The following is a 14126-nucleotide window of genomic DNA, read 5'->3' on the forward strand; positions in this document are numbered from 1 at the left end:
CCCCTTGAATGTGTGCTGGTCCTGTTGCTTGCCATGACCAAGAGAATGTGGCAGAGGGACACTATGTCTTCTAAGCTCAGGCCTCAAGAAGCCTTGAAGCTCTCGCCCTTCTGAAACACTGTGCTTCCATGTGAACACATGGGCGCCAGCTGCTGGAAGATGACATGCAGTAGAGCTCAGATGAGCTGTCCCAGCCAGAGGGCCCTAGACCCCTGGTCAGCAAACCACGGCTCGCGAGCCACATGCGGCTCTTCCACAAAATACCACGTGTGGGTGCTACCTCGATAAGGAATGTACCTACCTATATAGTTTAAGTTTTAAAAATTTGGCTCTCAGAAGAAATTTCAATCTCTGTTGACTAATGAGTTTGCCGACCAATGCTAGACAAACCAGCCCCAACTGGAGCTTTTAAATGACAACAGCCACATTAGAGATTTCAGGCCAGGCAAGACCACCTAAGAAACTGCCCTGCCCTAATTGTAAGCAAATAGATGGACATTGTTTTAAGCCACAAAGTTCTGGAGTGGGTTGTTGCTACTCAGCTATAGATAAACTGACAGACATGCTTCATGAATCACCATATTTCTACTTATTTTTATTCCATGCACTTCCCAAAATTTCCTATGAACAAACTCAAAGCTGAATGTTACCAAATAACTGTCACTGCCAGGTGTAGTTACACTGCTCATTTTTCATAACCAGGTCAACATTTCTTTTTTTTTTTTTTTGTATTTTTCTGAAGTTGGAAACCGGGAGGCAGTCAGACAGACTCCTGCATGCGCCCCACCAGGATCCACCCGGCACGCCCACCAGGGGGCGATGCTCTGCCCATCGGGGCGTGGCTCTGCTGCGACCAGAGCCTCAGACTTTAGCGCCTGAGGCAGAGGCCATGGAGCCATCCTCAGAGCCCGAGCCATCTCTGCTCCAATGGAGCCTTGGCTGCTGGAGAGGAAGAGAGAGACAGAGAGGAAGGAGAGGGGGAGGAGTGGAGAAGCAGATGGGTGCTTCTCCTGTGTGCCCTGGCCAGGAATCAAACCCGGGACTCCTGCACACCAGGCCGACACTCTACCACTGAGCCAACCGGCCAGGGCCGAGGTCAACATTTCCAAGTCCATAAAAACACAGAAATGTATCTAAATCAGTACTTGAGGGTGTAAGGCAGAGTGTTGAACATGTTCTAAAGCCTAAATAACATATGTGAAATGTTCTAAATGAGACACAACATAATACTTTATCAATCTAAGTGTGTGTGTGTGTATGTGTTTTCAGGGAGTTTCTTCTGAAAACTGTTTAGTTCTGTATGGATTTTTTTTTCTTTTTTTGTTGGAAGAGTCTGAAAACATTATTAGTAAACAGAAAAATAGTTTTAAAGATATGACAAAATGTATTTCACCTTCTCATTCAATATAGCACAGACAATGAAGGAAATTAATCATCTAAGCAACGAGGGCTCAATTAGCAACAAATAGGGGATGTTTTCAATGACTACATTTATTCTTTTTTTTTTTTTTTCCTGAAGCTGGAAACGGGGAGAGACAGTCAGACAGACTCCCGCAGGCGCCCGGCCGGGATCCACCCGGCACGCCCACCAGGGGCAATGCTCTGCCCCTCCGGGCCGTCGCTCTGTTGCGACCAGAGCCACTCTAGCACCCGGGGCAGAGGCCAAGGAGCCATCCCCAGCGCCCGGGCCATCTTTGCTCCAATGGAGCCTTGGCTGCGGCAGGGGAAGAGAGAGACAGAGAGGAAGGAGAGGGGGAGGGGTGGAGAAGCAGATGGGCGCTTCTCCTGTGTGCCCTGGCCGGGAATCGAACCCGGGACCTCTGCACGCCAGGCCGACGCTCTACCACAGAGCCAACCGGCCAGGGCTACATTTATTCTTTAATAGCTTTTTTATTATTTTTCCTGATTATAAAAGCATATGCCAAATAAAAAAATTGAGGAAAACATTTTTAAAAAAAGATCATCCACAATCTTATTACCTAGAAATAACAAGTTTCTATTATTCAGTGTAGTATATTCAGATACCTTCTTTTAGGTTTCTTTCTTTCTTTTTATTTATTTTTTTACAGAGACAGAGATAGATAGGGACAGACAGGAACAGAGAGAGATGAGAAGCATCAATTATCAGGTTTTCATTGCGACACCTTAGTTGCTCATCAATTGCTTTCTCATATGTGCCTTAACCGTGGGCCTTCAGCAGACTGAGTGATCCCTTGCTCAAGCCAGTGACCTTGGGTCCAAGCTGGTGAGCCTTTGCTCAAACCAAATGAGCCTGCGCTCAAGCTGGCGACCTTGGGGTCTCGAACCTGGGTCCTCCGCATCCCAGTCTGACGCTCTATCCACTGAGCCACCGCTTGGTCAGGCTCTTTTAGGTTTCTATATACACCTTAAAAATCACACATTACACATATTCACATGTTAGCTTCTTTTTTCTAAATACATGTCAATAAATATCCAGCTGCATCATCCCTGTTGAAGACTCCATTGAATGTCCCTGTATGGGTAGGCCCTGACTTAATCCTATATCAATAGGCATTTAGATTCCTTTCCACATTTTTCTATGATAAGAAACAGGGCAGAGAGCAGTCTGGTACTTACATCTATGTGCAACTGACCAATGGTTCCTGCAAAATAAATTCCTAAATGCTGGCTTGCCGCCATTTTATTTTATGCCTTTATTTAATTGCCCCAAGTATATCCAGAAAATATGTACCAAATTTACCTTTTCAAAAAAAGGGGAAACCCTTAAATGTTAAGGGTCATAATATATTTTACACTTCTCCTATCTAGATAAAAAGAGCAAAAATATTTTAAACTGCAATTTATTCCTCATTAGCTAAAATATCGATTCATGCCTCTGATATTATATTAGGTTTACATTTGGAGGAGGGAAATTCAAAAATACCGAATAACTTTTAGTGTTTCTGCTTTCAGCATAATGTTGTTTTAAAAAGCTAAACTCCAAAAAGAACATACTTGTTTCAAAACAAGCAAATTAGTAGAGAATGTTAAAAGGCAGGAACGAATAGACCAATCATTTCCAGCAATTACCAGGTCACCAAATCTGCATCCCATACAATGGCCATGAGAGAAGGGTCAAGGGAGAGATTAAAGGTGAGACCAGAAGCAGCAGTCCTGGGCTTCAGTGAGGGCTGGATGAAATTACACACAGACATATACATCTACATGATCTGTATACACCAATCCCAGAGCTAATCTCCAGGGGTTAGAGCACAAGAGGAATCTTTGTGTGCTTTATTTAACCAAACATCATGCAGAAAGGGGGTGGGGAAGGCCGGATACAGATTTCCTTAACATAAGAGTGTCTAGTTAGCAACCTGAGGGCCTAGTATCAATTACATCTCTTCCAGGGCAAGGGGAGAATAGAAGGAACTTGGAAGTATAAGGCCACTCCAAAGGCACTGATTCCCTTCAAAGCCACCACACAGGAGAGTTCAATCAAGCTCCATCATGGAAAACTGGGCAAGGTGAGAATTTATTTAGTAATAAATACATTCTCGTAGGCAAACTATAGCTTATGGGTCAAATCCAGCTGCCTCCCATACACATACCACGAGCCTAAAATGGCTTTTACACTTTTAAATGGTTGAAAAATAAAAAGGTATTTCATGGCATATAAAAATTTCATGCAATTCAAAAGTTAGTGTCCACAATATTTTACTGGAACACAGCCATGCTCATTCCCTTATGCTTATGGCTGCTTTTGAGACACACTGGCAGAGTACAAGAGAGACCTGTGTGGCTTGCAAAGTTGAAAATACTTACTATCTTGTCCTGTACAGAAAGTTTGCTGACCTCTGTTCTGCACCATAAAATCATGTTGTTTTGAAAGAATCACAGCTTCAAACCTGTGCATTCTTGTTGGTTTGGCCCCTTATAGAACCAAAATTTACACAAAACCTGCCAGTCTAACAGAGAACTCAACCCAAATGTTAAATGCACTGGACAGATCTAATAGGTCCTATAATGTGGGGGTACCTGCCCTTGAAAACCAGAAAGAAAGGCTTTTCTGAGTTGAAAGTAGGATGGTCCCAGAAGGTTTAAATAGGAATGAGTGTAATTAAAGGTTTTTTCTTTGAAATAATGTATTAGCTATCTCCTTCTAAAGATGAGAATGAAACCATCCTCAAAATGGCTAGGGCCTCTGAGCACTTACTCGGAGCCTAATACTGAGCAAAGCCTTTAGTAACTAAAGTTTAATTCATTATCTTATTTAACAGTCATCTCTTCCAGACTCAGTGAGGCTGACTGGCTCAAGTTGAACACAACCAGAAAGCTCAGGAAATGGAAGTCAAAGCCAGGTTGTCTAAACCCAGAAGTCTAAAGCTGTGCTCATAACCACACCCCACTTGAAAGCAGAAGGCATAAATGCTCACCATGACTAGATGAGAGGAAAAGGGAAAGATCACAGAAATAGCACAAGCAAGTTATATTTTTATAGCCAAAGCACAGGCATTATATATGTCACTTTTTACTCATATCCTAATATAATTCAGTTCTTCCATATTTTTTTCCCTACTGAGGAAAACTGATACAGGTACCCAATTGTGTAGGCCTTTTAAAGATGTCAGAATTAGATGTTATAGGTGTAATTCCACTAATAAAACCCCTGGGGTACCTGCAAGGGTCCCATAAAGGAGGGGGTGAGCAAACCTAGAAAGTACACATGTGATTTTTTCATTTAAATTATAAGTGAAGAGCAAAACGTAAATGGAATCTCACCCAAAGAGAGAGAGCTATATGTTGGTGGGCAGCTATTGTTTTTCTGCCCAGTGTCCATGTTCTCAGCTTTGTGAACCGCAGTTTTCCTTCAATTTCCCCCCAAATTTCCACTATATAAGGACAACTAAATCCTAGCTCATTTTTGAAAACTTGATTTTTAAAAACTTCCAATTTGTTAATATTTTCATTATATTTACTTTAAAATACACCATATATGTTTATACATGTTTACTCAAATGTTTATTGACAGTTACCTACATCTAGCTTCCAAGTCCTTCTTGTGGGACTACCGAGCAGCTCAGAGGGTTATAGAAAAAATCTCATGCAAGCCTCCCAACATCTCTACTAAGTAAGCTTTATCCAGATGTGGAACTTGAGGGTCAGGCAAGTTAAGTAGTCAGAGTAAATGAAAGAATCCAGATTTGAACTTGTCTGTTTTAATTTAAAATCTGTGTGTGTGTGTGTGTGTGTGTGTGTGTTTCCCATCATGCCCTGCTATCTTGCCAAGGCACAAACACATTTTCTTAAAGTGATTACCTTCCAGTCAAATTTCAGATCTGCTGGAGAGTAATAAGAGACTGAAGTTGAATGAAATGTTTGTTCCAGGGGCTCATAGTCAAGCTCAAGTTTCTGCTTACAGACTATTAACCTTTCTGTTCTAAATTTTTAAATATAATTTAAAAACAGCCACAATACACTCAAGATAGCATGTCAAGCCATTTATGCGTGTTGTTTATCAACTAATTGGCAGCACTTTTCTGTGAGAACAAAATGGAAGTGCTTTTTCACACCTCTAAGACCACATGAACTGGGCTAAAGAAAACTTTAAAAGGCAAATATTGAACACAAAGATCTACTTTTTCCTCTTAAGAATAATTTTAGTTCCAAATATACATATATATATGTCACTTTTTACTCATATCCTAATATAATTCAGTTCTTCCATATTTTTTTCCCTACTGAGGAAAACTGATACAGGTACCCAATTGTGTAGGCCTTTTAAAGATGTCAGAATTATATGTTATAGGTGTAATTCCACTAATAAAACCCCTGGGGTACCTGCGAGGGTCCCATAAAGGAGGGGGTGAGCAAAATGGAAGTGCTTTTTCACACCTCTAAGACCACATGAACTGGGCTAAAGAAAACTTAAAAAATAAAAAAATATTATATATATATATAAAATAAAACTTTTGGGGACGCTGTATCTCTTTTATAACTAAACTATAGATCTCTTCCCCAGAAAAATACCCATAAACAAAAATTTGGGCCATGGCAGGGGTTCAGAAGTCTCTTGAAATCTACTGAATGGACCCCCTAGAGATCCACAGAACCCAGGATAACCTCTGCTCCAAAAACACATTATAGACATGTGTACCTGACTTCAAAAAACCAGAGTGAAGCCTGACCAGGTGGTGGCACAGTGGATAGAGCATTGGGAGGACCCAGGTTCGAAAACTTGAGGTCACCGGCTTGAGCGTGGGATCATAGGCATGACCCCATGGTCGCTGGCTTGAGCCCAAAGGTCAATGGCTTGAAGCCCAAGGTCTTCGGCCAGAGTCCAATGTCGCTGGCTTGAGCAAGGGGTCACGTCACTCACTCTGCTGTAGCACCACCGCCTCGTCAAGGCACATATGAGAATGCAATCAATTAACAACTGAGGAGCCACAACGAAGAATTGATGCTTCTCATCTCTCTCCCTTCCTGTCTGTCTGTCCCTATCTGTCCCTCTCTCTGATTCTCTATGTTAAAAAAAAGAAAGAAAAAAACCAAACAAACAGGGTGAAGACCACATACCTAGTTCTCTCATTATTCTTTTGAGTTCCAGAAAGTTAAAATTAAATAAACTCTCAAACTTTCTCAGCTAATGACTCTCAAAGTCCAGGAAATCTAATGACTTGAGTAAATCACAAATCTAAGGTCATATAAGTTCAACATTCAAAGTTTGATATAGCTTAAAATCTGCTACTTCTTTCTGCTCAGAGATTTCCCTAGAAAAGAAATGTTAGTATAGCCTAGAGCTGAGTCTTTTCTATTTTAATGTTCATGAACATGTTAATATATCATTGGTGACAAGAAAAAAAGACCATTTCTAAAATTTATCAAAAGATGCTCTTTCACTATATACATGATATGAAGAAAAGACCATTAGAATAATTCTTAAATGTTCAACACATAGATCTGTGTCAATAAAATTGGGAGTTAAATTGTGCATCTGACAAAGTCGATTTTTTAAAAGTTTATAAAGGCTCAAATTTTGATGTGTTTCCCAGCATTTGAGTCAAGAACTTTCAGAAATGTTTATTTTCAGGTATATCTCGAACTATAAAGTTTTTTCAATCTCTCTTGGTCTTGCAACTTTAGAACATTTCTAGCATTGTCCAACAAAATTTAAGTTACAAAAGGAACTTTAAAAAGCATCAAGGTCTCTATCTATGAATAGAAATATCTCATGAAAATTTAACAGTTGCAGGGGACAGTGATACTTGCCTATACACAACATTAACAATTATTTTTAATCACTAGATACTGTTTCAAAATCAGCACCATGATGATAAGACCAAGTAACAGGTAACTTAAAAAATAAAAAAATCAGCGCTGGCAGGGTTGGTTCAGTGATAGAGTGTTGGCCCAGCGTGTGGAAGTTCTGGGTTTGATTCCCGGCCAGGGTACACAGGAGAAGTGTTCATCTGCTTCTCCACCCCTCCCCTTCTCCTTTCTTCTTATCTCTCTCTTCCCCTTGGGCAGCCAGGGCTCCACTGGAGCAAATTTGGCTGGGGCACTGAGGATGGCCTCCACCTCAATCACTAGAATGTCTTAGGTTGCAATGGAGTGAAGCCCCTGATGGGCAGAGAATCGCCCCCTAGCGGGCCTGCCCGGTGGATCCTGGTCGGGCGTATGCTGGAGTATCTCTGCCTCCCCACTTCTCACTTCAGAAATATACAAAAAAACCCTCAAAAACAAAACAAAACAATTCAACACTAGACAATCACCCTTTAAACCAGGGGTCCCCAAACTTTTTACACAGGGGGCCAGTTCACTGTCCTTCAGACCGTTGGAGGGCCGGACTATAAAAAAAACTATGAACAAATCCCTATGCACACTGCACATATCTTATTTTAAAGTAAAAAAACAAACGGGAACAAATACAATATTTAAAATAAGAACAAGTAAATTTAAATCAACAACAGTATTTCAATGGGAACTATGCTCCTCTCACTGACCACCAATGAAAGAGGTGCCCCTTCCAGAAGTGCAGCGGGGCGGATAAATGGCCTCAGGGGGCCGCATGCCGCCCACCGGCCATAGTTTGGGGATCCCTGCTTTAAACAATTACGATGCCCACCAAAGTGCCGCATGAGATAGACAATCAATTGATACTTTCAATTTATAATCTGTAGTAGTTAAGATTTAATAGTAATTCTTTTGGTTGGGGTATCTTTTTCTAATACCAAGAAAATGAGCTACACTGAGGCAGATAGCAGCCAGAGGGTTTAGGCCAATATTATTTAAAAGTCAGAGGAGTTTCACACCCTGGGGGAGGGTGTTATTCCTCAGAACCTTCACTCACCGTAACTTTTTTTTTTTTTGGCCTTTGTGTCAAAAGTCAATGTTAATACTTCAGGGTACTCTTGAAGAGTACTGTCGAAGTTTCGACCTCATATATACGAATAAAATTTTATATATACTGGTTTCTTGCTAGTAGGTTAAACACTTCACTGTCATGCACTTGTTTTTACAACTTTTTCCCTTTGAAAGAACTGCGAGAAACAGGGAGGATGAACCCAACTTCAAGTAAGGAAACTATAACAACCAGATCCATCCTACATAAGTGCTTCATCCCGGAAAGGAAGAGGCAGGATATTTGGGGGACAGGAAAACTGGAAAATAACTCCATGCTCAAAATATCAAACCTGTGTAAGAAACTCAGACATTCTGCTTGTGGCTGAGTCTATCCCACTGGAGATCAATTCCGCTGTCCCGGCGCTGGCTCCCCCTCACCTCTCACCACCTAAAGGTTGCCCTTTGCGAGAAACTCATCGAAATGGAATCCAAGTGACTTTTGGGAAGAGATGCCAACATAATCCGCAGCATGCTCCGGAAATGTGTAACTGTACAGACAGGGCAACGTTTCTCATTAAACACCTCCCTCCCCCTTTACTTTCAACTTCCCCTTAAGATGGGGACAGTCACATAGACATTTTTTTTTAAAAAAAATCGAAGGGGAAAATAAAAGCGCCCCATCCCCGATCAGCGCGGGGACCCGACGCCGGGTGAGGACGGCGGGCACCGAGCTCTCGGAGGTCGCCAAGTTTCTCCGCTCCCCGCACCCAGCAGCCGCCGGCACCAGGGGGAGGGGGCGGCCGCCGGCCCGCGCCGCGCAGCGCCGCCTGGAGCCCCGGGCCTTTCCGAACGCCGGCCGCGCCCGGCGCAACAGCGCGCGTTCGAGACCCGCCCGGGCGCGCGTGGGCGCTCCCTTCGCGGGGTCCCTCCTGCCGCGCCCCTTGTCCCGCGTCCAGACGCCGCCGCCGCCGCCCTCCGCACCCCGGGGGGGCGAGCACACCCCCGGCAGCGGCAGCCCGCAGGGGCGGTCGGGGCCGCGGTCCCCTCCCCGGGCAGGCGCGGGGCCCCGAGCCCGGAGACCCGCAGCCCGCCGCACGGGCGCGCCGGGAGAGCTCACCTGGCGGCTGGCGGCCTCCGGGCGGCCTCCGGGCGGGGGCCGGAGGGGGGCGGCGGCCGAGGCCGCGGGGGGCTCCGCCGCCCTGCCGGGCTCCCACACGCGCCGCCGCGGGCGCCCCCGGGGAGTGCGGAGGGCGCGCGGGGGGCGAGGGCGGCGCGGCTCAGGCGGCGGAGCGGGCGGCCGCGGGCGCCGCCGCCTCCTCCTCCATGGCTGTTTACCCGGCTGCATTGTGGGAGTTTGACCTCCGCCGCCGCCAACCGCCGCCTGGCCTGCGCCGCCGCCGCCGCCGCGCACGCCATGGGAGCTGTGACTGACGGTGAGGCGGGCCCCGAGCCCGGGCGCTCGCGACCCCCGGCGCCGCCGGCCTCCCCGCGCACAGCCCGGGGGCCCCCGGGGCTCCCCGCCACTGCCCGGAGGCTGTGCGGGGCCGGGGGTCGCGGCCGGCGCGCACGCGGGCGGGCGGCACCCGGAAGGGCTGCGGGCTGCGGGAGGGCGTGCGAAGGGAGCGCTCGGCTGGGCGCTGGGCTCCGGGGGCGCCGCGACGGGGAGGAGGTGGGGAAGGCCCGCACCGGGGCCTGGGGCGCGGGAGGGCCGCGGGAGCTCCGGGGGTGGGGCGGGGTTCGGGCCGGCCCGGAAGGCGGGAAGGGCCGGGACCAGTGTCCCGGGGATGTGCACTCACACAGGTTAACACCTGGAGGAGTCCTCCGGGCAGGATGCAGCGTGCCCCGCATAATGGGGTGCCTCGCCTGGGGCCCAGAACTGGCCCTGGCTTGGGGGTGGGGAGAGGCGCTGGGACAGTGTCTGAGCGGAGTCGATGTGGACCGGGTATCTGAAGGTCAGTAGGGGACTGTGCGTGGGAGATTATGAGGCAAGGAGCCAGTAGGGGAATGGGGCCACCTAGGGTAGATCAGGACAATGAGCGATTTGCTTGAGTGTGTGTATGGCTTGGTGCAGGTGTGGAAGGGAGGGGTGGGGTAGGCAGAGGCTAGGTTTGTGGAAAGTTGTGAGGGCAATTTAGGAAGCTGACCTACTGGAGAAGGGGCCCAGAGGGTGGTCTGAGAGCAGAAATGAAATAGCTTGACTCCTTAGGGAAGGTGGGTAAGCATTATGGGTATCTGAAAGGAAAACCTATGAAGGTATCTAGTTAGGGAGGAAGGAAATTCTCTGACATCTAGGAAAGGGGACATCTAGGACACTGGGCGTATATGAAGAGAGTGACTAGTAGCCATGGATACCTGTGGAGAGGACAATTCTGAAGAATTGGGGGTAGACAGAGTCTCCATATTAAGTGGCCAGGCAATGGGAAGAAGGGTAATAGACCCAAATTTGTGGGTGTGATAGGTAGTAGTGAATGGAGAGGGGTATCTTAAGGACTCAGGAACTTCATGGGAAATTTTAACTTTCTTCCAGTTTTAATGATTCAGTAGCTATTCATCCTATCTGGGTAGGCTTCAGGGATTACAGCCCAGAACTAACTGGTGGTTACAATTTGCCCTTCTGATGTTACAATTTGGTGGAAAAGACACTAGATAGTTTTAAGCATGGTAAATGTCACCATAGGGGAAGTACAAGGTTGGGAACTCTAGAAGCAAGATTTCTTGAATCATTCTTGGAGATTAGAAAGCCTCCCTGAAAAAGTGACCCTGAATCCATTATAAAGGATAAATAGATTTAGTTGAACCAGGTGTTCCAGGTGAGAAGCAACTTGTGCAAAGGCTCCAAAGGGTTAGAAGAACTCAAAGATGACAGATATTGGCTAGAATTTAGAAAATTATGAGCCAGAGATTTCTGAGGGCAATGGGAAACCATTAAAAGTTTTATTTGTGTGTGTGTGTTTTTTAACCTTGTTCTGGTGTAATCAGATTTACATTTTTATAAAGTGACCACTATACTCTAATGTGAAGAATGATGAGAGAAGGGGAAGTGAGGAATTAAGTTCCCTCCCTCATTTCTAACATTAATCAGGGGTCCCCAAACTATGGGCTGCACCCGCGGGCCGCATGCGGCCCCCTGAGGCCATTTATCCAGCCTTCCACCGCACTTCCAGAAGGGGCACCTCTTTCATTGGTGGTCAGTGAGAGGAGCATTGTATATGGCGGCCCTCCAGCGGTCTGAGGAACAGTGAACTGGCACCCTGTGTAAAAAGTTTGGGGACCTCTGATATATGGTATTTATTGTATATCAAACAGTGTTCTAATTATCATCACCACTTTACAGATGAAACTGACACAAAGATGTTAAATAACTTACCCAAGGTTGCACAGGTTCTAGAGCCTGGGCTCAAAGCAAGCAGTCTGCTCTAGATTTCTTGCCCTTCACCATTGTTCATCCTGTCTTGGAACTACTACTGCTGTGGTCATAATAAGAGCTCATGGTGCCAACAAAGAGGAAATCACAAAGAAGTGGGGGGGGGGGGAAGAGGAGAGAAATTTATGAGGGAGAGTGTCAGGACTTCAGTTATTGAGTGGATATGGGGGGAGGGGTCAAGGATTATCCCAGGTTTCTGAGTTGAGTGACTGTATGCTTGTTAAGTGCTACTTTTCTATTGAAGTATAGAACTTTAAGAGGAAAGAGAGGAAAGAGGTTTAGTCAGATAGGAAATGAGGGAAGATGAGTTCTAGTAAAGTTACTAACTGGCTTGACTGGTGGCAGAGTGGATTGGGCATCGACCTAAAATGCTGAGGTCGCTGGTTAGAAGTCCTGGGCTTACCCAGTTAAGGCACAGGCAAATACTTCTCACCCCTCCCTCCTCCCTTCTCTGAAATAAATAAATAAAATAAAATCTACAAAAAAGAAGTTACTGACTACAGTCAGGTGTGCCCCCCACATCCTTAGAGACCACAGGAACTGCCACTTGCAAGTTGTCTGACTTTGTGCAGGTTAATTAACTTCTTTGAGCCTCAGTTTCATTCTGTGGGAATAATAATAAATAATAACTGCCTCATAGGTTCTGAGGAGTAAATGTAGTAAAAGTTATAAAGTGCTTTTCACCAAGTCCTCCACTTTTCTTAAATGAGAATTGTGCCTTCTTCCTCTCTTTAATGTGCACTTCTTTTCTCTACCTAGCGACAGCCCATTTATTCTTCAAGACCTACCTCATCTATTCCCCTTTCCATTTTCCTAGGACCAATGAATCTTTCACCTGTAATGATATTATTTATATATATTGCTACTGTATCCCTTAATACTTAACTTATTTGGCTTATTCTAGAAAATATTTAAGGAAACTCACTGTAATGAATAAACATAAAATAAATGGATGAGGAAGCAGGACCAAAAGAACCTGGAACTAGGAAAAACAAACGGAAGTTAAGAAGTGGAGATGATCCTCGAAATGCTAGGGTAAAGTCTGGTGCATTTGTTACAAAATCTGCAGTGGCTCTGGTTTTTCTAGCAGTCCATACTAAGATGCAGGAGCTGTCCATTCTGTGATCTAGTTTGTCTGAAAGAAGGCAACATTAGATAACCAGGACAAGCAATTTTTTGTGATTTAAAAAGCTTATATTCGGGGTGCTTGTACAGAAAAAGCCAGTGTCATATCATAACTTCATTTCAGCAGTAAGGATCATTGGGCATTTCTTAGCACATCACTTACTTGGTCAAAGAAAGCTAAATCACAACTTTGAAAGCATTCTAAAGCCAATAGATTATGTGGTTTAGGTGAATAGCTTTGCTGGTCTTCCTTATTTCAGAACAGTTTTTTGTTGTTTTCTTTTTGTTGTTGTTGTTTTATTTTTCTTGTTTGCTTTAAGAACATCTATACCACAGAGCAGTGGTCCCCAACCTCCGGACCGCGGACCGGTACCGGTCCGTGGGCCATTTGGTACCAGTCCGCAGAGAAAGAATAAATAACTTACATTATTTCCGTTTTATTTATATTTAAGTCTGAACAATGTTTTATTTTTTAAAAATGACCAGATTCCCTCTGTTACATCTGTCTAAGACTCACTCTTGACGCTTGTCTCGGTCACGTGATACATTTATCCGTCCCACCGTAAAGGCCAGTCTGTGAAAATATTTTCTGACATTAAGCCGGTCTGTGGCCCAAAAAAGGTTGGGGACCACTGCCATAGAGGAAAGGACGAACTATAACTTTTTTAGGAAATTCTCTGTGAATGTAGTTTTCTTCACTTGAGGTTTTGGTAAAAATCAAGCAGAAGTGAGAGATATGTGTAATAGCTAACAAGTATCGATATCGCAAACCTGGGCACAACACTAGGTGTTGGTTACAGTAGTAAACTACAAAGGAAGGCCTGATTCCTACTTTGGGGGAGAGAAGCAATTGTGTGCAATCAATCAGTAAATAAGATAACTTATTAACAAGGACTAATTGCTTTTTGAAGTTAATTGAGTTCTGAGAATGAACTAGGTAGAATGTAAGAGAATAATTGGGAAGGATTGTCAACAACTAGGTTAAAACAGGGTGATCAGGTATGGCCACTCTCAAAAATGGTATTTAATGTGAGACCTGAGGTGAGAACAAGGTTTCCTCCCTCTATGGAAGATAAGAGAGGCATTTGGTCTGGATCCAGGTGGGCCATGAAGGGTGTGACACAAATGTGGGCTTGAATTAATAATAATGAGGGCACTGGAGAAGACAGATGAGAAATGAGCGGCTTCGATATCTCAGTCATTCTGGAAGGTTCTTGGAGGAGTACTAGTGCCAGTCTTCAGAGCAGAGAAGAGGGTAGATGCCCTGTTACGA

The 14126-nt window shown here is 44.9% G+C and overlaps 2 protein-coding genes across 10 annotated transcripts in view; one reads left to right on the forward strand and one right to left on the reverse strand.

The window, feature by feature from the left end:
- ATXN7 (ataxin 7) overlaps window positions 1-10121 on the reverse strand; it is a 156331-nt gene extending 146210 nt beyond the window's left edge. For 2 of the 5 annotated variants that reach the window (XM_066245286.1, XM_066245280.1), the window contains exon 1: window positions 9422-9540. The gene's annotated coding sequence lies outside the window, so the exon portion shown is untranslated. Of the gene's footprint in view, window positions 1-8654; window positions 8763-9421; window positions 9541-10100 lie in introns of those variants that run through there. The other 3 variants (XM_066245283.1, XM_066245284.1, XM_066245281.1) reach the window with 3 other exon arrangements.
- The window catches only part of THOC7 (THO complex subunit 7), a 28314-nt gene continuing 23134 nt past the window's right edge, over window positions 8947-14126 (forward strand). Inside the window, exons 1-2 of one of the 5 annotated variants that reach the window (XM_066245292.1) lie at window positions 9691-9737; window positions 12633-12763. Coding sequence is in view for 2 of the 5 variants with exons in the window: in XM_066245290.1 (XP_066101387.1) it covers window positions 10154-10256 (103 nt within the window). In the remaining 3 variants the exon portion in view is untranslated. The other 4 variants (XM_066245294.1, XM_066245293.1, XM_066245296.1 and 1 more) reach the window with 4 other exon arrangements.

The sequence above is a fragment of the Saccopteryx bilineata genome, chromosome 10 (assembly GCF_036850765.1).
Source record: "Saccopteryx bilineata isolate mSacBil1 chromosome 10, mSacBil1_pri_phased_curated, whole genome shotgun sequence".
NCBI classification, from domain to species: Eukaryota; Metazoa; Chordata; class Mammalia; order Chiroptera; family Emballonuridae; genus Saccopteryx; species Saccopteryx bilineata.